At 38.7% G+C, this 24773-nt stretch overlaps 1 protein-coding gene across 1 annotated transcript in view; it reads right to left on the minus strand.

Annotated features, from left to right (window-relative positions):
- ASCC3 (activating signal cointegrator 1 complex subunit 3) overlaps positions 1-24773 on the minus strand; it is a 605262-nt gene that overhangs the window by 280851 nt on the left and 299638 nt on the right. Inside the window, exon 14 of the mRNA XM_075202837.1 lies at positions 21162-21296. Coding sequence (XP_075058938.1) covers positions 21162-21296 — 135 coding nt within the window. The remainder of the gene's footprint in view (positions 1-21161; positions 21297-24773) is intronic.

The raw sequence follows: 24773 nt of genomic DNA on the forward strand, positions 1-24773 counted from the left end.
TATATATATATATATATATATATCTCTTAATACGGATTTTACTACTATCCATTGTAGTTCAAAAGCAGGCTTCAAAGCAATGTTTAGTAAGCTAAAGCATCCAGTACTATCTTAAAATGTCATATCAATTTAAGCAATAGGCATAGTGTCTCGTCTAGACACGGACGTTACATGAAAATACAAAATGCCCAATTTTCCTAATTAACTCAAAGAGATAATTCTTTGGCATTAAACAAGTCTTACAATTTTTTTTGCAAATGATTTGAAAATAGGAATGTCTGCCAGACCAGCAGTCACACTGTAAAATCTTCTCAAGCTGTTTCTTCAAAATATTAACTAGAGCTGCCAAAGCTGGCACGAGGCGGTGCCCATTTCTCTCCCTGGCTGTGCAAGCAGTGATATACTACACATTAACCAACTAAAGCCCATGTTTGCATGATATAATCTACCTTGCCCTAGCTGAACATTCCTTGAATTGTTGGACTAGTGTATAACAAGCATTTGGAGGGATTTCTGCACTGCAGTACAACATCCGACTATTCATTAATTAAGAAACAGAAATATACAGAGGAACAAGAGACAGGTTAACAAGTTATTTTACAATACAGGATATTTCTGAATTAATAAATTGCCAACATGAAATATTTATACAAGCTGAAGACATTTGATACAATTGTGTTTTGCTTTTTACTACTCTCTGAGGAAATGTTAATGTTAAAATCCCAAATGGGTTTGCATTCTGCATTGTTAAAGACTAGAACAACAATTACAACACGCTTTTCTCTTCAAATTTTTTTACAGTGACCAATCCATTTCTGAAGTCTATAACCTATAGCCTTTGATTTAATTGCAAAATACCATACATTATTGCAATTTACAAGACAATTTGTTCTCCGGTCATTTTGCCCTATCCCATTACACGTTTGCATGTCGAGGAGCTCAGATTTTAGTCCTGCAGCGCGACAATGAACATAACAGTGAAGCATATTTGCTAGCGGCTAACCAGACATTCCAAGTTTTGAAGGACAGATATCTAATATTAGAGTAACGTTATCATTTGTTTCTGCTGCTAAGCAATTTTTCCAGCAGTAACTATGAGCTGCATTGCTTCCCACTCACACAGGGTGCAGTGCTGTTGACTATTAAACTGTTAGAAGCTGAACATAGGTCTTAGAGATCAGATAGCAAGTAAATTGGTGTGGGGTGAGAAAGCAGCAGAACGAAAAAGAAAAAAAACATTAAAGGACAAATAAGAACATTCAGTGCATAAAAGACGGGATGATTGAATTGAAAATAAAAGTATAAGAAAAAAAGAAGGAGAAATAGAAGCCATATTGACACAATGGGCAGAAAAAGTGGTTATAGATGAGAAAGCATGAAAGAAGGAACATGTAGAAGAAAAGGTAACAGAAGAGAAACATAAGAAATGGTGAGTGGAAAAGGCTGCACAAAGAATAGAGTAGGTTTAACTAGTTGAAGACATTTGCAGCCAAAAACTACCAATATACACGGGTACATAATACCGGTATCTATTATATAAAGGCACAGGTTCTCTTGTCTGAAAATTCATTAACAAAAAATGTTTTCAAAACCAAACAAAAACCAGTAAATTATTCCTCATGTACAGTAATGTTTTTCATAGACATGATCAACAATTTAGTTAGCAGAGCAATGCCAAGGTAATGTGTGTGCATTGACAGGGGGTCATTTTTAAGTTTTTGCAGATATTGTGCAAGGTGCACTAAATTACAGAGAATCCCCTTATCCAGAAAACCCAAAATCTCAAGCATGCCGGTTAATAGCCCCCATACATATACATACAAAAAATCTATTTGCTTTTGTATGAATTTAATATATATGTGTGACTGGATCACTTATAAGTAATGTATGGTATACATTTCTTTAAAGGAAATAGTGCAGGGCTCTTATTTATATAATTGCAAATGCACTTATTTTTGATATTGTATATATTTTGGCAAAGGAAACCTTTATTTCTGAGACCAGGGAAGAAACTCATTTGTTTTAACCATGCTAGAGGAAATGCATGAATTCTGAGTTATATATCTGATACAATAAGCCTTTGTGGAGGAAGTCTTTTGTGTATCATGATCTGGGGAAATGACTTGCTTGGGGTTTTGTGACTTTCTTTGGGAATGTGTATTCTGCAGCTGTCTGAAGAAAGGACTCATGCTAATCTCATGTTATTTAAACCTTTTGATGTGTGAGGGTCTAGCACCTGAAGGCACAGGAAGGTTTAATGAGACGTGCTACTAGATTTCCTGCGTCCAAAACGATGCAGGAAATCACAGCAAGTTTTAGGACATCACATATAAGTGTAAATATTGTCAGCTTTGTATGCATGTAAATCCATGTTTTAGTAAACAAATTGCATTCTGATTCTTAAAATAGCTCGGACCTTCAAGGGCTAGCTTACTCTTTGAGGCTGTTTCCAAATCTGTATAAAAAGTACTGTCTTGTATTGAAAATTGTTCTTCTTGTTCCATCTGACCTGATTACTGGTACCTTCAATCAGTGTGACTGCAAATAAACATTATTTGCTTCAAAGACCTGCTTGAAAACGTCTTCATGCTGTAAATCCTGTGACCTACAGATTATACTGAAAATCTAATCCGTTTCTGGCTGTCTGAAGTTTGGACCCAGCTTCCCAGCACCACCGTTCTGCCCGCTACCCAGCAGCTCTGGCCAGTGTGATAGGCCAGGGGGGATCCATCCCGCTACCCAGGAGTACCAGCACAGGAGTACACTAGCAGTGACAGTTAACCATAATTAACGTGGTTCTGGATGCCGGTAAACAAGTTCAGTGGTGGCAGCATTTGTAAGCCCCTCCTGTTGCGGTGAGAGGGCGCATTTGGGATAACAAAAGGGAACGGTGGCAAAATAAGCCCAGTCGGTTTCCAGCAACAACAGACAGGGTGGCATAGGTGGTCCATCCTATCACAATATGTATTATATGCTTTGTCATGTTAAGAGAGTGTGCCTGTACCCCACTGATTCCAGGTCTGCAGGATGATTCTCTGAATGAACAGTAAATTGTACATGGGGAAACCGTTGTATTGTGTGGCTAATTTAACAGAACAACAATACCATTGGATGTCTTCTGACAATTTTTGTTATCTGGATATTCTGTGGCAGGTTATGATAACCTACAAATGTTTATAAACAGATTGTACACCTCTACTTGCCAACACTGTTTTTGACGTCCATTGCTAGGGAAGTTGAAAAGACGGGGCTACTACTGACAGAAAATAGTATTTGATAGGTTCCAGGGCCTGATCACCCACTAAGTGACCTAGGCCGTGAAATAGGTTACACCCCACATCAGATCAGTAATATGCAACCCAATGGCCTCCATTTGTTTTGTAACCAGCATGACTAGTTTATATATCCACAATAACTGTAGGTCATCTGGTTGTAAATAGTTGTCTATTTACAAGTAGCATCGTAATATGCATGAACTTGGTGGAAGGGAAAGAGCTAGAGGGGTGACTTAAGGCCCTAAAAATATATTCAAATGTCTGGCAATAATGGGCTTAAGAGCTAAAGAGAAGACTTATGGTCCAGCTATGCAGGCTTTTCTAAGACCACTGCAGGGTTTTATTTTTAATTGCAACTCAAATGTGCAGGGTTTGTAATACTTAAATAGTTGTTTGAAAGGAAGGCATACTATTTAATTTGGTCATTATCTAGCTATTATAGAAGGGGAAATCAAATTTATATATGATTTCAAAACTATGCGCATGCCATGGCCACTTATAGGGACGGACAGCTGGGTGACCTCAAGAAACGGTCACAGTAATGGTGACCATCAGACAGTGTGTGACATCAGTGTGAATGGGCCTGTGCATTGTGAACAGTCAGTATCAGGTTTGTGATATCAGTTTGACCTGTGTATATTGATCAGATGTGTGATATAAGTGTGACCAGTGTGTATTGGTTGTGTAATATCATCATCGTCACCACTTATTTATATAGCGCCACTATTTCCGCAGCGCTGTACAGAGAACTCACTCACATCAGTCCCTGACCAATCGGTGTCAGACTAGGGTCAATCTGTTAGCAGCCAATTAACCTAACAGTATGTTTTTGGAGTGTGGGAGGAAACCAGAGCACCCAGAGGAAACCCAAGCAAACACAGGGATAACATACAAACTCATCACAGATAATGTCATGGTTGGGAATTGAACTCATGACCCCAGTGTTGTAAGGCAGAAGTGCTAACTACTTAGCCACAATGCTGCCCTGTCTTTGAATGCTTTTTTATGTGTTTTCTAACAGTCTGATAAATTTCTTATTATCGTTAATGTGGTGGACATTTTTATAGAACCTCATTTTTTGTGATATAATTGTGTGCAATGTATTTTCTATAATTCTAAAAAGCACACGTATGATACATAAAGATTAGAGATGTTCACGGAGAGCTTGTACACAAGAGATACACTGTGGTTCAGAAGAATAATACAGAAGAGGCCCTGAGGTAGGATGATAAATATGTTCAGTTTAAAGAACAGCTAAGAGACCTGAGAAAACAAATGGGTGTGTCGCCTGGCCATAACTCTTCGATCCTGGCGGAGCGATTGAAGTACTTCATCTACAAGTCCGACATACTTAGCGTAATTTCTTTGTTTCATCTCCTCCTTCCACGCTTGTGGGGTAAGCGTGGATGGCTTTTTGCTGTTCCTCCATCCTCGCAAGCATATAAAGTGTGGAATTCCACCTCTTGCTTCAGTTGGAGACAGAACAAAATAAATTGTTGTTGCAGCTGCTGCAATTACCTACATGTTGTTGCAGAATGGCGAAAATGTCCCAAAATGTTTTGGGCCACAGACGGCAAATCCTGTTATTTTTCATAAAGCTCTTTATCACCAAGTAGAGTGTGTGAACAAAACAGGGAATGTGATGGATTTGACCCAGCTGTAATGCTCTCACAATATTGGCGGTGTTATCATAAATTATATATTCTCAAGAGAGTCCAAACGGGAAAAGCCATGTTGCAATGACATCCCTTAGCTTTTCAAACAGGTTGTCATCGGTATGCCTCTTAGTGAAGTCGTTGATACACAGAGTAGGCTGCCTTGGAATAATCTGGCATTGTTGGGTACATGCTGCTGTTGTTCCTGCTGGTGAAGGCGAATCATCAACCCAGTGGGCTGTCATCGTCATATAATATTTAGTTTGCCAAGTTCCGCTTGTCCACATATATGTGGTTAAGTGTACAGTGGGTAGAATGGCATTTTGTAGCCTAATAATTACGTTTTATGGAACATTTTGGAAGAGGTGAGGAATTGCTTTGCTAGTAAAATAGTGTTGTGATGGAATTTGGTAACAGGGACACAGGACCTCAATTAACTCGCTAAAATCAGCTGCATTAATAGTGGATATTGGACACAGATCTAAAACTAGCATAGTCGCCATGGTGTCTGTGATCCGCTTTACAACTGGGTGACAGCTATCATACTTGCTTCCTCTTGCAAAGGATTGTTTAACAGTCAATTGTTATAAACTACTAGTAGTAGTCTTCTTGGTCTGCTTCTGGGATGAAGATTCAACCCCACTACCAGCAGCAGCAGCAGTGGGACTAACGCTCAAGTATTCTTCTGAGGAATCCAGGATAGTGGAGGAGTCATCTAGCCTTGGCATCTTGGATGCAAGGCATACTCTGAACGCTACTGAGGATATTGATGAGGACGGTGTTGTGGGTGTAGATTGAAGGCATCGGGATCTAGCTGAGAGAAGGGACCTAGCTGAGAGAAGGGACCTAGCTGATGATGGACTGCTTGTTGTTGGTCTACTTCTGGGATGAAGATCTACCAGCAGCAGCAGCGGGACTAACACACAATAATTCTTCAGAGGAATTCTGGATAGGAGAGAAGTCATCAAGCCTTAGCAACTTGGAAGCAGGACTAACTCCGATCACTAGTGAGGATATTAATGAGGAAGGTGTTGTCAGTGTGGCTTTACAAATGCTACAAATGGCTACACAACTGTTGTCCAGCTGAACCAGATTTCAAGAGATGCAATGAGCTCCTGGTCAGCAAGCTGACAGCTCAAGTGGTACATGACATGACGACTCATCCTCCGTCAGTTTCTTTGGCAACTGCTGCTAGGAAAAGACTTAGCTTCCCTAAGACACCAAGTGCTGATGTAGATGAGTCAGCACAACATTTTGACATTTGGTCTGGTGTAAAAGAATTGCCCAAAAATCATGACAGCTCGGTCATAAAATGAAATACAAATTCCACGGGGAAGGCCATTAACGACAGCGGGGATGAATTAGTATTGTGTGAGAATTACATACACACTGATGAGGGTGAGGATGATGACAGTGTAGATTGCAGGTTCTGGGATCTAGCTGAGAGAATGGAGCAAGCAGATGCTGGTATGCTTGTTAATATTTTGGGTAGAATGGCATGTTGGCAATGTTATGTTTTTCTACAGTAAACTTTCACCTTTATTAGAGAGGTGTTTATTTCTTTAAAAATGTACAAAGCTTTATTTTTACATTTTTGTTTCCCTGATTTAAAACCACAATGCACTTGAACATAGGTTTTAGCACATGACGTAGAGGGATTAGTATCATCATGACTGAAACTGGGGAGTGACAAGAACAACGTGATAGAAGACTGGAGAGTGACAAGAACACTGCTACCCCTGTTTCTGTGTGACCAACGGCACTGAGACTGGAGAGTGATAAGAACAATGTTACTGAAGACTTGAGAGTGATAAGAACAATGTTACTGGAGACTGAAGAGTGACAAGGACACTGACATCTCTCCTGTTTCTGTATGAGCTATGGCACAGTAGAATGTGGAGAATTTTAAGAACACTGCCAGCCCTATTATTTGATTACTGTTTCAGCACTAAACACTGACACCTCTCCTATTTCTAGGTGAGCTATGGCACAGACGAATGTAAATGGAGACTTCTAAAAGCACTGCCAGGCCTATTATTTCTATTTCAGCAATGCCAATTAGCAATGGCACGTAGACTGGCAACAACACTTGGACCTTTCCTGTTTCTGTGTGAGCTATAATAACACAGCACAATATGACTGCAGATTTTGAAGAGCACTGCAAGCCCTATTATTTCTATTTCAGCAATGCCAATTAGAAATGGAGCAATGGCACGTAGACTGGCAACAACACTTGGACCTTTCCCGTTTCTGTGTAAGCTATAATAACACAGTACAATGTGACTGCAGATTTTGAAGAGCACTGCAAGCCCTATTATTTCTATTTCAGCAATGATAATTAGCAATCGAGCAATGGCACGTAGACTGGCAACAAGACTGGGAACTCTCCTGTTTCTGTGTGAGCTATAACTCAGTGGAATGTCACTGGAGACTTAAGAAAACTGCCACCTCTCCTCTCTCTGCTTTAGATATGAAGCTGCCCAACTGCACTAGAGACTGCCAAGAACTGTGCTACCCCTTCTGAGTCTCTCTGTGAAATGTCACCGGAACTCTGTGGAGGACGGTATTTACAGAATCCAAAACTCGCGAGATCCGACCACGCAACAATGATGTTTTACCTCGTTTTCACTCTGTAATCAGATCGGTGAACTTTGGGTGGGATTGATTCTCAGAGAACCGAGCTCGAGCATCTCTACTAAAGATACATAATGTATGTATATTTACACTTGATTGTCTTCACTTTTATTCATGCTGGTTTGTTCAGTTTCATTGTGTTGAAATAAAAGCAATATCAAGTATATTGTGCCGATTCAATTTGGCCACATTATTCTAGGTATAACACGGTGCTAATATAATTACAGTTAGTACGGTAATTTTAACGCTGAGTTTTGTTCGCACACCGATGGCTGTAACGGTAGTAGTGCGCAGGCCAAATTATTCTAGGAATAACGCATCCGAATTGAATTGGCCCCTATATCTGTCATATTGTTAAATACAAGGAGAGAGGGGATAGTGTTGGGGGGGCGTAAGGGTAAGTCAATAGAGTAGTATGATAGAAAGACAAGGGGAAGGTATTTTTTCAGGGATGGATCAGAGGAGGGGACACAAAAACACCAGTATCTTGTCTTAATCTGGCTCCCATTAGCTGTGGTCGCCTCACAATCATATGCTGCACTCAACAGTATTAAACACACCTATCTATTTCATACTTGTCTACTCTCCTGAAATGTCAGGGACAATCCTGAATTTCAGGGAGACCTCCCAGACCCAGAAAATCAGGCACCCAGCCAGATCCAGTGTGGAGACGGGGTTTAAATAATACCATTCTTGTTATTAAGCTCCACAATAGTTACAGTAGCAAGATCACATCATCATGCACCCTCCCACACCTGTCACCTGACCTGAGTGCAAAAATGAAAGGTCGGTAGGTATGTTCTATTTCAAACCTGCTACAGATCATCAAAAACAGAATCAGAGAGGGAGGCTGTATAACTCCATAAGTAGACTGGAGGTTATTACCGTTGTGCCGTTAGTAAAAACCAATAAAAAAAAGACAGCAGTTATTTATTTACCAAACTGAGAGACAAGTCTAAGGGGTGGTTTTATTTAACCTTCATTGTCATTATATAATTTATAAAGTATATATAAGAAACAGACCATTTTTTATATTGCCTCCATGCTTTAACGATCATCATCATTTATTTATATAGCGCCAACATATTCCGTAGCACTTTGCAATTGGGAACAAACACAGTAAACTATAAACAAACAAATAGGTGATAAGGCCATGCACGCAAGCTTACAATCTATAAAAACATGTAAAAGAATGCTATGAGGTGTTCTCTCTTGGACACTTCCTCAACACCTCACAGCCACTCTGCTGTGAGTTATTAGATGAGCTGGCTCAGGAGAGAATGGTCTACACTACATACTCTCCCCTGTGAAGAGTGTCAATGTGAAAGCTATGTTTTATTTTTTTGTAAAAAAATGTCAGACAAGGAACAATGTAATAAAGGAATACAAATGTGATAGAGTACCTAGTGAAAGGGTCTCTTGGTTTGAATTATGTGAAAACCATAATGCTTCCCCCTTAAGTGCCTGATAGCTTCCACCAGAGGCGGATTGGCCACAGAACGTCCCAGTAGGCCGCCTGAAGTCTTACTTGGGGAGCTGGAGAATTTATAAAAAAAAATCTGTGTAGTCAAACTTCGACCGGTCCATGGCCTCCTAAATAATGTTTAAAAAGAAAAATGAATCGAGACCGCCGCCTCCGGGTGCCAGTGGGGAGGCTGGCAGTGTAGTATTATTTGGCTGGTCCCTCCTCCGGGACCAGCTACCTTCCTTAATGGGGCCACGGTTCTCTTGATCTGTCCCTCCACCCCCTATTGTGGCTGCCTCCAGTCCCCGTACTGCAGTATGTCACATGGAACGTGAACAGGTGCCGTTTCATGTGAGCATGTTACGACAGAAGTCTCCAACAGCGCTGCAGTGACAGGTAAGTGAGAGGGGAGAGGGAACGGGGGTGTGAGAGATATAGCTACAAAAGTGACCAGTAATGGTCCTACAGCCACAAACATGGACTTCAGGCAACTTGTACAGAGATCATTTAAAAGTGATTTTTAAGTTGTTGCCCTGGACAACAATATACTTTAGCGAAGAGGAAAAGGATCACTTCATGGCATTTACTGTTGTGCAACTCAAATACTCTCCTTCAGATGTTTTGTGGTTAACGTTTTCTTGGACTATAGTAATAGACTGGTACAGATCTGAATACCAATATGGTCAAAAGGACTCAATTTTCCCTAAACCTAAATTACTATTAAAATGACAAATGGCAGCAGCTTAGCTCAAAATACAACATTTAAGTAAATTACTGTTCATGCTATAGCCATGCCTGGTTAATATTTTCAGCATTGGAATAAATTGTAAATAGCTGCGGAATCTGCTGACGCTATATAAGTAAATGTTTATAATGATGTAGGGGGTGGGGGATAGTATGCTGTCATAATGAGGGAAGAGGGGTGGGGGGATAGTATAGTGGCATAATGATGTGTGAGGGAAAAGGGGGGGGGGTATGCTGCCATAATGATGTGCAAGGGAGGGGATGGTATGCTGCCAGAATGATTTCTGAGGAAAGGGGGGTGGGGGTGGTGGTATGCTTGTATAATGTGTGAAGGGGATGGGGGTGTTAATATAATGTGTGATGTGGGTAGGGAGGGGGTGTCTTAGTATGTGGGTGGGAGGTAGGCTATTTAATGGTGAAGTTTAGGTAGGGGCTAATTATTTAATGGATGTTATTTTATTTGTGGGGTGATGGTGTTTAATTTAAAGATGTGGGTTTTTACTTTAATAGTTGGGCATATTAATTTAAGGTTAGGTGGTGGGACCTTTCATTTAATGCTGGGGTGGTTTGGGTTTATGAATTGACTGTGGGGCTGATGATGAAAGAGGTTTTATGATTAGGCTGGAGTTACCGATTTTGAAGAGGTGTTAAATCATGATGGAAGGGGTGGTATTGTGAGGCAGTCACAAAAATGCTCTTTGTATTATATAGGGTCACTAGGATGGTATCTCAGTATGGTGGTCATAGGAATGCTCTTGGTATTATATAGGGTCACTAGGATGGTATCTCAGTATGGCGGTCATAGGAATGCTCTTGGTATTGTACTCCGGTAATAGGAATGCTCTTGGCATTGTACTGCAGTCATAGGAATGCTCTAGGTATTGTACTGCGGTCATAGGAATGCTCTTGGTATTGTGTGGCAGCTATAGAAATGCCTCCACCTACCAATGCAATGCTTTGCTTACTTGCCTTGCCTAAAACCGATGTGGCTAGAGCTAATGATGTGCTAACTCTGCCTGCTATTGACCCTAACTACAATTTATTTGGTCTCGCCTACTCGAGGCCATGTTCAGAATTTTTTCCAGGGCCGAATTAAGTTCCCAATCCGCCCCTGGTTTCCACAGTAATTATGTTGTCTACTACCCATTCACAGATATTTGGAAAACTTATAAAGTGGGCAGGTTAAAACCACTCAACTGGACTGTGGCTGCACCATGCAGGTTTATGTCAGAATAACAACCCCACTTAACCTATTACTGTGCCGAATCCAGCCAACAAAGGACCCTGCCACATTGTAGGATATGCTTTGCTCCCAAACTTCCCACTTTGTTTACTATTAACATTCATTTGAATTTATTGATTGATGATAACGATTGTTTTAAAACATCAATTAAATTATTTAACTCGGGCTACTGTGACCCCACTCTCCCAGAATATACCAGAGTCTTCTAAATTCCGATGATGCAATTTAAAACAAATTGTGTCCTTTTGGGCCCCGCCACCGCGTTTTGTTATGGGGCGGGGCCAAAATACTGCAGTTTTCCACTCTTGTAATTCATATAAAGTTGGCAAGTGTGGATAACTGCAATCATACACTAAGTGGAGAATTTAGTTGCAGAGCATTTTGTAATGACAGGAAGGGGTCCTGTGGGAGAGTCTGTGAGACCAGAAATAATATTTTCTTACTATGTTCTATATTTTACTTCTCTGCAATCCCCAATCAATTACTGTGTATTCCCTTCCCCTCAATTATTTATTATATATTGTGCAAAATGGTACTTTCCATTTTATATTTGTTTAGCAAAAATAATAACATGGCAATAAAAAGATACAAGTCCGTACCCAATTTCTGCATTGGTCTACTTATTTATATGAAACAAGATAAACATCTTCCACCATAAAATAAATAACAAGTGTTAAATTGTATAAACAGAGTTTGAACATGGTTGACTCTGAGGAATAACAGCAGAGTGTTCAGTCAAGTGGATAGATAGGTATCAATATTTTAGCCATGAAGCAGAGAGAGATGTTCACTGAATTTACCATGAGAGTGGCCCACTTTCTGGATTTTATTAAGTCATGAATTAAAATAGGCCATTTACACATCCTCATATAAAATATGTTACCATGAAACAGTTTTTTAACTTTTGCTAAAAATGTCAGCCTCAAACATATATTAACTTCTGAGTGCCTGTAATCAAACACATCTACTTCAAAGTAGTTTAGTAAACAAATGTGACTATTAAAAAAACCAAAACGAAAATGTAGAAAAACATCATACCTATGAAATGTAACAAATTCTCAGTCAGTGTAAAACGATCACTTTAGATGTTACTATACATGTGTAACCAACTATGCTTCAATCCTTCTAATTGTAAATTTATACACGAGCCTCCACAGCCTACGCACTGAAATTCTGGTCTTAGCAATGAAAAGGTTGCGAATTCAAGGGCATAAGATTACTAAGGTTTACTAAGGGCAGGTTTTCACAACAAACCAACAGACAAATCAGCAGATTTTTGCAACTGTCAATGTAGCAGCCTTAGGTAAGAGGGGTGTTTAGAAAATTCATATTTTTATTGGCTGCTGAGAGTTGTACCTATCTTATTTCTCAAACAGAACAACAAAAGAGCTTGTTTTGCTTTATAAAACTGGACAAAATGCACCTAACAATATAACTGGAGTGGGCACAAAAGCCCTCAAAAATTTCACCATGTCACAAATGAGGGGGCTCAAGCACTACTCCTGCACACAGACCCAATAAATTAATAAAATGCTCCTATCCCAATAGCCAGTTGTAAAAAGAGTCACTGTAGGCTGTGGGTGCATGGTGGAAACAGGAGTGGAAATACATATTCCAGCATGCCAGTAGAGATTATGACATGCTGGGTCTCAAAGGCTATCAAAATTAGATTACATTTTTTTACTGATTCTATATATAATATAGAATTACTATAGTAGAAACATGTCCTGTATCTACAGTCCACAATAATTCTATATTACATTTATTTAAATCAGTGGGGAAAATAAATCAAGTTGTTTAAACTTTATGTAAGGCTGCCTGTAAAATATGTGTAACACCACTCTATAAGACATACTTCCCAACTGTCCCAATTTAGGGTCACTGTTCCGACATGCGGCAATGAAAGTTCTGGATGGGAGGCAAGGAGAGAATGGGCAGTCTAGCGCTTCAAAAGCCCCGCCCCCCAACCCGAGGCCACCTAACCAAATGTTGGGAGGCATGTCCTGAGAGCAGTTGGCTGTTAAGGTCTGGTCTTGCACTGCGTGGGTTGGTCACGCACTCCTACACTGGCTTACCACACCCTATTTAGCGGTGCATAGGCAAACCGAGGGGGGGTTTCCTAGTGCATGGAAACCCCCATCCAAGCCTGGGGCACTGTATAAATGATGTGGCTGAACCCTGCTCCCGCTTCAAACAGTTCTGCTTGAAAAGGGAGAGCTGCGTGCAACTAACAGTAGTGCACACAGCTTTGCCCATGTATATTATGGGGATAGGAAAAGTTGGAGAGCAGGCAAGCACTGTCTAAAATTATAGCCAAGCCCCCATGCATGCTGGTCACGCCCACTGGCGGCATGGTGTGGAAACCCCCCTCTACAAATCCTGCGTTTGCCCCTGGGGTGTGCCACTTAGCGGCACATACTATGCCATGAGCCATAACTATTATTTTCCCGTTGGGTCCTTTATGTCCCGCTCAGACACTGTAGGGTCAAATATGTTTTTTTCTATCTAAAACATTCTTGCTGTATAAAGTTTTCTAATTTGTACAATGTGCAGAGCATTCACACCAAGGGGTAAATGTATTATGGTCCGGTTTTGTCAACTCGCGGGAGTTCGGCGAGTTGACAGCTTAAATTTAAAGCGGCACTGCCTTGTAAAGGGAAGTTTCCCTTTACAAGGCAGCACCGCTTTAAATTTAAGCTGTCAACTCTCCAAACTCCCGCGAGTTGACAAAACCGGACCATAATACATTTACCCCCAACAGTGAAAACTGTGTACATTCAGGATTAATTGAAAGCCCTTGTGGTTGCCATAATAGCAGTGCATTATATTATAGCTCAAAAGGACTGGTGTATATTAAGAGCCTAAAAAGTCCTGAGATACTGACAACCAGGAAACATTCTCTGTCACTGCATGGGTTTGCTTAGAACATGACAGGTGAAGCAATATCTTAATGATCCAATGCTCTAAGGTTTAGGAAATGTATAGACCAGGCCTACCTTATTATACACTGGATTTGCCCAAACCAATGCCCTTGCACTCTCCTGATGGCCATGCTAACCATACTGTATACTCAATACTGGATAAACATACTGCCTGGAGGTACTACTTATAGACTGTAGATAATTGCTTTTATCATGCCCCCTTGAATTCACTACACAAATATATTAAACATGTTGCTCTATATTTGTAGCACAAAAGATGATTAAAATAACTTATTTTGCATGTGGTGGACAGTTGTATGTGTGTTTTTAAATAAAGATCAAAACAAGAAACTATTCAATGATACTGCATGTACTGTTAAACGTATATTAAATATATTACACTGTAAACCATATATAAAAACACATTTTATCAGATGTCAGCATAATACACAGGTATGGTAAGAGTTTAATAGCATGTGGGCTACACATAATATCCATTCAAATCATACAAAGAATAACAGTATATTGATGTAAGTAAAAAAAAACTCAACAAAAGAACATTTTGTACTGTTCATAAGCACTGCATGCATATACTATGCAAATCAAAAAAGTCAGTTTTCCATGGGCAAATTAATTAATCTACACTCATTTCAACTGTACTGTGAGCAGTACAGGGCAAACTTGCTCCAACTGAAAACAGCATGCACTATATCAACTATTTAGTTACTGTATGTATATGTTGCATATAAATGTATAGTGTGCAAAACCTTTAAAAAAAACTGCATCCGTTTAATAGAGAACAACTACTATCGTTGTTTCATTCAAAAGACTTGCTATCACTCACTAGTTTAAGAGGTAACTAGGCCTAGGTAACATATAGTAACATATGTACAATATCACTAAATGCACAAAACAAGGTGTGGTGCAAAGCAACAAGGATTTATTTTAAATAGTATCCTGTCATACAGACAATACAATGAGTGTAAAAACCTGAAAACAATTACAGGTTCAAAACCAATGGCTAGATCGCAACATAATGAGAACTCTCATTTTCTACTCTAAATTAACATTTTCTGCACTGTTTTTGTATTCTACAAGTTATTTGAAACTACAGAGAAAAATTCCACAACAACTCTGCTGTGAACCAGTAAAAGAGCTGCTATTCTACTTGTACCTAAAAATGCAGAATTCTCAGTTATACACTGTTGCAAATGTATGATAAGCCACCTGCCCCGTCAAGGCTCTTCTGCTAATAGGGTGGACCTAACTCTAAACAATTAAAGTCCCTATGTTGGGTCATGCATTCATTACATTTTTAAATTGAGAGGTAATTTATGAAGATGTACCCCAGGAGCCTCCAAATTGCAATAGAAGACAGCACACTCCATCAGTTACTGATAACAAACATGACTCTCAACACAACAATACAGATATGGAAGTTGCTCAATCAACTTATATTGCAGCTGTGAACCTATCAATGGATTGAACAACTTCCATTTCTGTATTGATGGGGAGTGCTAGCCCTCCCTATTTATGTGTAATCAAAGCAAGGAGCCCCAAGGGCTCCCATTTCCACCAGCCAATTCCACTGCTGCAAGTGTGGAAAAAATTCTTGTGATTGGCTAAGCGACTAAGGGAAGTACCAGTCAACGAATACTTTTCTCATTCTGTGGCGGAGGTGTTTCCATCAACCTTTTTCGTTTTGTTACTTTATTGTTCCCTTAGATTTTCATTTGGATCATCATCATTTATTTATATAGCGCCACTAATTCCGCAGCACTGTATAGAGAACTCATTCACATCAGCCCCTGCCCCATTGGAGCTTACAGTCTAAATTCTCTAACATACACACACACACACACAGACAAAGAGAGATTAGAGTCAATTTTGATAGCAGCCAATTAACCTACTAGTATGTTTTTGGAGTGTGGGAGGAAACCGTAGCACCCGGATTAAAATATAGTATTTTATATTCCTCAGTACAAAAGAAGGTCACTCTCCTTTTAGTTGAAGATTTGCCATTGGATTGCACAGGGACAAGAAAAAAGAAAATTCTTTGTATTGTTTTTAGAACACAGTTTAAGCAAAACAAATAAAAAAAATAAGGACAGGACAATAGAAAGTGAGAGAGGTAGCAAGATAGAAATGATAATCTTACACAATATACTAACATGTTTAACATAATTTTGCTATAACTAAAAAGCACAAATACTATATGTTGATATTCAACAATGAGGAAAAAAGCTGCATATTGTTATGCTTAATGAACAAAGACAACACAAAACAATAAACTGTGCAACTTGTTTAGAATGAAATGAATTTGAAAGTTCATGCTGCTCTGCTGGATAACTGCACACGTAGGTATGCAACGGTGCCAAAACATTTTAGTTTGCTTGTGAACTTTCAGCTTCATGCTTCTTATTTTCAATTATAAATGTACAAATCATATGCACTAATTAACATTCAGAATATTTGTCTCCAAGAATTGAGAATTTTATTTAAGAACAGATGTTTGGCTTAGGTCCAAGCTAATGCACATTGCAAAAGCTATAACACAAAACAGCAGGATGGCTCTCTCTAATAAATCTTTCCATTGTTTCCTATACTTTCGTATGATAAATACCTGGCAGAGCAGAAGACAATGTTTCCACAGCCATACTAGACAAGTTCTATTCATCAGCACTTAAAAACACTCGCTTTCAATTTTACTAATTTGTAAGAAAGGTCAGTTAAACATATTGGAGAAGATTGAATTAAATTATTTATAGAAAACTAGATGATATAGTCCCTGCTGAGCAAAAAGAGGATTTACATTTTAAAAAGCATTGTGGATTCTGCACGACTTTGTAACATACACACGTTCCAGCAAGTTTAACATACACATAAATGAGGGACAAATCGAAATGGTTGTGAATGTTGATTGGCCTTGCACTGATAAGAAAGGTACATAGGGCTTCATTTAGAGTTTGATGCGCCCAGAATGTGTCTGCACATTTCCGCTGTTATGTGTGTCACAAGGAGTATGCTTAACTTGAGTGTGCATGCTGTACCCACGTGAACGACTCCAAACCCCCTCTTCAGGATGCAAGTGCAAGATATGTGTCCCTAAATATGAATGGAATTTGTACCCTGGATACATTTTTACACAAAGTGCACTGTTACAAAGAGCAGGAGGAAGAGGTCCTTAAATGAAAAGGAGCCAAACTGTCAAAAGAAAACGATTGAAGAGATGTCAATAACACACAGCTAGTAGTAATAGGGAGGTGTTAATGTGTTCTTGGACCAGTGCTAACGTGAAAAAAACCTGTTTCCACTGACTTAATATGTCCTAAAAAAGATAACATATTAAAGAAATATACAAAACTAAAGAACCCATGCACACTCCCAACAAAACAATACAAATCTCAAACTCAAATAAAATTAAAACTGTGAAATATTACACAAACTTACAATTTTAGTCTACAAAAACATTTAAAACACACAATTTCAATCCTACTTGCATCTTCGTCAGACATGAAGTATTGAAAGCTCTCAATTAAACCATATTCAGCGAGCGCATAAACGGTATCATTACTTCCATTTGTTTAGATCAATGGCTAACCACAGCACACTTTGCAGTTACTGTTTAAACAAGTAATGTAATTTCCACATATATTTCACTTATCTGAAAAGTTGACAGTGGGATTTGTTTTGTCTAATGGACTTATTGTTATACAATTAATGCATATTACAGCAACCGTAGTATACCTCACAGTATACTATATAATAAAATTAAGCTTCCACTGAACTAGATAAAAGCATCATGAAAAAACAAACAAAAGTATGCATAATAAAATCTACACAAGTGTGTATAGATATGTTGCATTGCTCACAGAGAAGAAACTTGGTTAATAAAAGTATTCTTCTTTACTGATAAAAGATAGTTTTTAGTAAGTATTTGAATTAGAAAATTGCAATTTTATGAATATTTATGTGCATATACTATTGACGTGTTGCCTAAGATTATAATATGCACCAGTATTTAAGTCTTATCATTGTAAATCTGAAGTATGAATTTGGAACTCTTATCAATATGCATGTGCATATATTATTGAATCCTTGTCTAAATAGTTTGTAAAATATAATTGCATAGCAATTTTGCCAGTAGTTATATCATGCCATTGTTTATTTATCTATTGAATTTATTGTGTATCATTAAAGAAGAATGATTTTATTTAACTTAGTGGCTTCTCTGTAAGCAATGCAACATCAATACACACTTACAGGTGAAAAATCTTTGCTTCCTTAAGTTTAGTAATAATCAGTATGCTGCCAATAGGGAAAAAGTAGGCAGGAGGGGGGTCTTCAACCTCCACATCAATGAAATATAACAAGAGAAATTCCCAGGCAAATCACTAGGTGTTGAAATGGGGTGCCCACATTAAAGGGTGTATAAAAACATTTTAATCAATAAACAAAAAAAAGGTACATAAATAAGTATGAAATAAGTATGCAAAACCCAGTGCACTTCTGTGTTAACCCGTTCAAGGGAGATGGGGTCGAGGAGCAGTAGGGGGCCCTGCCTGTTTCATTTGTACTGGGCCCCACAATTTCTGATGGCAGTCTAGATACTGACACATTGTACGTATGCAACCAACGATCCAAAAATACACAATGGACTTTCAGAAAGCTGCAATAGGAATTGCCAGCACTTTGGAGGAGGACCACTGGACAGGGAGTACGATTCGGACAGACCTAAGAAGGGACTCAAAGATGACTGGGCATCCAGGCACACATTACTTTATTTCATTAACTAAGATTGCCATCAAGTGTTCCATCATCTCTTATCCACTTACTGAAGACCAATGCTGGTATTGTGTTTGAGACTTCTAATCATTTAAGGTATCAGGATTTTGTTCTATACAGCATTATCTTTTCTTAGATGCACATGTGCAGCAATCTGGACTGTCACTAATTTGCTTAGATGCACATGTGCAGCATTCCGGCCTCACTAATTTGCTACCACTATTTAAGATTTGTTTTGCATTTACCAATGTTTCCAATGAGACTATTTGGGACAGTATTACTGTGCCGAGGGTTGCTATTATAACATTATGCACCTTGAATACCATTTTCTACTGGATTATGATCTTTGATTCTGTGTATTTCTCCTACTGCTATACTCCATTTGTAACAGGTTTTGCATTGGTCCGCACTATTTCATACTTATTTATGTACTTTTTTTTTTTATTATTGAATACAATGTTTTATACATACTCTAATGTGGGCATGTGTGATTGCACCTGGGAATTTGTCTTGTTATATTTCATCCATACACACTTGTGTGGATGTCTTGGTGTAAAGCTCCCCAAAAAGAAAGCATAATCTAAATAACACAAACAATTGTAAGGCTAATAAAATATAAGACATTTAAAAGACATACTCAATGGGGGACAACTGACTGCGATGCGGCTGCACACATTGCCAGCTATTATGGTAAGGAATCTCTGCCCATTTTTCCTCAGACCTCTATGGAGCGATAGGAAATATGAGCAGTGATTTCAGCCTCAACATCAGCACGATGTGTCTCCATGGACTGTTCCAGAGACACATCGCACTGAATTGAATCTCCCTTAATGTGAAAGAAAACACTGAAACGCTTATTTTGCCTCTTCTCTAGCTCAAAATGTGAAATTCCATTTAATGACACAAATGACAGTTTTATAAGAGATATATAGCTATGATCGTCAGTTTTCCAAAACTTACTAGACATGTGTAATGATGTAAACAGGAAGGTTTTAATTTGCCAGGAATAAATATGTAGCAGAAATATATGTGACATCGTTTCAATACTAATTGCACGGCTAATGGATAAAAATTAAAACTATTTTCCAACTGAAAAGGCCAAAATTAAAATATTACTTTTCTGCTAGCTTGCATGAAAAACAGTCACAGAATTATGCATATATTTCCATGTACTGATCATGTTCTCTCGCTAAGTGAAAACCTGCAGTTTCCCATGGGAAATAACTAAATTAAAGACACAGATGCATAGAAGCATCTCAAGCACTGAATGCAATTACCTGCTTCAGCAACATATTCTCAAAGGGCATAACAATCATGACATTATTTTAGTCTTCTGACATGCTATAAAATATAGATACAATACATAGTATATAATAAATACTCATAGATTTACATTAGTGAGGATATGCACACATGATCACTTTTTTTTCCTGTAACCAACACAATTCTACTACACCCTTTCAGACAAACAGCCAACTGGGTGCTGTGTAGAGTTTCTGCTAGCAACTTGAGATATTCTCTGTCCTAATACAGAACTGTTTAAATTTAACACGACTGTTAAACACTTGTCATGCAGTGTGAAAATACCTGTTCTAATTTTATGAATACCTTCATTTAGCCTAAACTGGGTCTTGAAGGTTGATAAAAACATGTTTGCTCAGCAGAATAAATCATAAACTTGAAGTGCCCAATTATATACACATAGTTGAGTAGCCATATTGTGGGCTGATCAAACATTAAAGACTGCAGCCTATTAATTCTCTAGGAGCCAGTGACATCTCCAAGTCATGTCATAACTGAATATTCATGTGGCACTGCTTCTTACTTAGACTCTATTCTGATCAATTGTGTTAAGACTAACAATGGCTGCCTCCACTAACTTTTTGGACTTCATGTGCTTATCAATATTGTTCCTTTACTAGAAGAGGTTCTTAATTAATGAACAAAAATATTTGAAACAGTGGCCAAAAAACTGTTGCTGGGGAACAAAATCAATTGCCCAAAGACGATGTATCATCATATTTAGTATACAAACCGTACCAGAAAAATATGTTGACAGTGTTAAAATGGTTAACAAGCTTTCTGCTAAATATGTAATCTTACATTAACATGCTTATATGGCTAAACTGGCAGGAGAGATAAGGAAATATACTCAATCTTTAATCAGACTAGAGATACCAGTGGCACTAAGTAGGGCATGAAGCCCCATGCTAATTGCAACATCTAAAATGAAAGCACATTCTACTCTACAAACCAGCAGTTTATTTTAAAAATGTACTAAAGAAATGGTGCATGTTTGTTCCACACTTCCTACAAATGGAGATAGTTAAAATGTTACATTAACAAATTCATGTTTTTATCTTGTCAACATATATTAACTTGTCAACATATTTCATAGGTCTAACAAGTTCAAGGTAACGGTGGATATTCAAACCTTACCTGCTTTTCAGCATGACCATAATCGGATCCTTGGTTTGGCAAAAAATATGTAATGTGGCCATTGTTTTTTGCTAACTCCCTCAAGGCCATCGCTGTCCGTACAGTGGAATTTCTGGCATGTACAAAAACCATTACCTTCACAAAATAAAAAGAAACACAGATTTAAGCAAAATTAAACCAGAACAAACAGCTTAGTTTTTTACTGAGCGAGTCATATGTACTAGCTGTAAAGGTGTATACAATTAAATAAAACATTACAGCTAACACTTTGCAGACATCAAATTATTTACATGACATTCAGATCATTGTAAATCAGTCAAATAAATGCTAATGTCTATACTTTATTTAAAGGAAAATAAAATTTTTCATAAGTATTCCAAGATTATTATTTTTTTTTATTTTTTTTACTTTAAGGAAAAAAAGCAAATTTCATTTAATTTACCTTATATCACTACTAGCACAATATAACTCAATATTTGTGAGATGAAATCCATAAGAACTGGTGCAGGAACAATTACCAAGCTCCCTATAAAACTATCTTAAAATATGGGCCCAAAGTTGGTGTTATAGCAAAGGTTGTATTATAAAGAGGGTAACATAAAATGGAATTAATACATTTTAATGCACTTCTCACTGAGAAAATATGTGGTGGTAAGTGTAAAACAACATAGCTATAAATTTGTATTACTAATATTTCATCCAGGGCCGGACTGGCCATCTAGCACTTATGGCAAATGCCAGAAGGGCCGATGGCTAAATGGGCCGTTCTGGCGGGCTGCCCGCCCCAGCAGCACACTTTTCCGGCAGCATATTTTTTCCCACATCAGGCGGCACGCAAGGGACTGGAAACCCCACTCTGGCCTGGGACGATTGACAGGTAGGCTGGTCCCTCCCCCGGGACCAGCTGTCATACAGCGCTTGGAAGCAGATCATACAGATCTGTTGCTCCCTTCTGTGCCCGCCCCTTTCTCTCCATGACAACAGTTGCTTCCCCTCCATGGAATGAAGCTGCACATGCCCTGCCGTGGAACAGAAGACTGCCTGAGGTGAGTACATAATAGGGCTGTCTGTTTATGTCTTTATGAGTTTATGTCGTGTGGGGTATTATCTTCAGTAGAGACACTACTGTGGCATAGTATAAACTGGGGCACTACTGAGGCATAATATGAAATTGGGGCAGTATTGTGTGGCATAATTCAGAACTAAGGTGGCATTACAGGAACTTGAGACACTAAGGTTTCATAATAGGCACTGGGGACACTAAGATGGCATAATAGGAACTGGGGACACTAAGGTGGCATAATAGGAAATTGGGACACTATTGTGTGGCATGATTGGAACTGGGGACACTACTGTATGGTATAATAAGATTTGGGGGCACTATTGAGGCATAATATGATTTGGTAGCATAACTGTATGGCAAAATATGATTTGTGGGCTCTATGGTGGATTAATATCAATTGGGGGCACGTATTGGGGCATGAGGGAAGGGGGAGAATGTTAATATAATGTGGAAGGTAGGCTATTAATTTAATGGTGGAGTTTAGGTGGGGGCTAATTATTTAATTAGTGCCATTTTATTTGTGGGGTGATGTTGGTCAATTTAATTTAATATTGGGGCCTAGAAATTCAAGATGGGGTGATTGGACCTTTAATTTAATGCTGGGGTGATGTGGGAGCTATTAACTGAAAGTGGGTCTGTTTGGGAAAAAAATAAAGTCTATTTACTAAATGTGAATATGAATTACTTAATGGCAGTGATGGTTACGGGAAATGGATATATTTATTAAACGTAAATGCTATTTAATTTCTTGCTGGGGTTGTTTGGAGAGAAGGAAATAGGTTTATTTATCATCATCAGCAGCAGCTATTTATATTAAATGTGAATACTAGTATTTTAATGTTGGGGCTGGAGGAAGGCATAATTATAAAACATGGGTTGTATTGATTAAACACCAAGGCTGGTTGGAGTTTTCTAAATTACATGTACCCATTTTTTTTTCCAAATAGAGCCTCCAACATTCCAGGATCTAGACAAACAGTAACTAAAGACACCGGCAGCCACAGGTGGTAAAAGTGACAAGAACAGGTAGGAGAGAGGAGGACAGTCTGCCAACTGTCCTGAATCTGGTGGGGAAGTCCCGAATGTTGGGGACTGTCTCGTTTGGTGAGATTTGGTCAGACTACAAGGACAGTTGGGAGGTATGTCCCGCTTCACAGTGTACTGCTTGTGAAGGCAGAGCTGCGTGTACCGAACAGTAGTGCACACAGTATTGCCTGTGTATTTGTCTAACATTTGTCCCTGGCTAGGACACAGCCTGCAGAGGAAGCCGAGGAGCTCTAAGTCTCACAAGATTTGGTAATCTCGTGAGACTAAGAGCTTCCCTGCTCACTCTACAGGAAGTTCCCACAATGATGGATGTCAGCAGCATCAGAAGCATAGATAAGAGCAGTGGGCTGGGGGTGTCATAATATGCCTGGGAGGATGGCGTGATATGGCCGGGAGGGTGTTATAATTTAATGTTTTATTATAATGTATGTATCAATGCCCCATGTTGGCCACACCCACAACACAATGTGGATATGCCCTTTTCGGAGGCTCCTGCTGGAACTTAGGCAGGCCTGAGTACTTTAAATGCCAGGGCTGATTTTTAGTCCCAGTCCGGCTCTGTTGTCATCACTTTGCATTTTACGTCCTTGAAAGCATTAAATGCATGCCCCGACATATTGTATAATCACACACTAGGAAGGTGATCCCAAGTGCCCCCTGGCACTTGGACAGCGCCTGCACAATGTTCAGTACAGACAGCTATGCAGGCGAATTATCACTTCCCTTGAGTTAGGGGAGCCCCAGGTCTAGTAAGACCCAAAAGTAATAATGAAAAAAGGTCAGAGCTGCACCAGATTTAGAAATCCCCAAAAATGTGTAGTTAAAGTAATATAGTCAACTGTCATTCATGCAATATTGTATAGGTGAATTAACCACAAAAGACAATGTATCTGTACATAATTAAATAAATAACACTTATTTCTGAGACATATCCACATCAACAAAAACAATTTAAAAAAAATCTGTGTTCCATGTAAGAAACTGTGAAATATCTAGTGAATAATAAAAGTTTGAAAATGAATAGTTTCACTGGGGCAAAGCTTAAGTATTCTACTCTTGGTAGTGCAACAAATAAAATACATTCAATGATCATCGACTAAAGATATACAAAATGGTCAATTTCTACAAGTATGCAAAAATTACACAGATAATCAGATTTTTGCTTCACAGGTTTCGTTTTTTTGATTACCCTTTTAAGAGAGGATATGAGGAACATATTTTAGGCTGTTGTGATGAGGCTTGGAAGAGTCAAATTTAAGACTTCTAATTTTAGAGGTAAAACATGCAAGTTTGAGTGAAAATGAATTGTTTTTGCACTACTGTAGATTTAAAAGACACAAATAAAACAGAACAAAGCCAGTACAGAATTCCAAGTGGCATTATTTGTAACACCAATTGTGTCAATGTGTTATCAATGCAAGGGCAAGGCGTCCAGACCCTTAAGAGGAAGGATTCGCTAACACCTCGTAAACATTTAGAAAAGTTCATGGATCCAGCACTGC

The sequence above is a fragment of the Mixophyes fleayi genome, chromosome 3, assembly GCF_038048845.1.
Source record: "Mixophyes fleayi isolate aMixFle1 chromosome 3, aMixFle1.hap1, whole genome shotgun sequence".
Lineage (NCBI taxonomy): Eukaryota > Metazoa > Chordata > Amphibia > Anura > Limnodynastidae > Mixophyes > Mixophyes fleayi.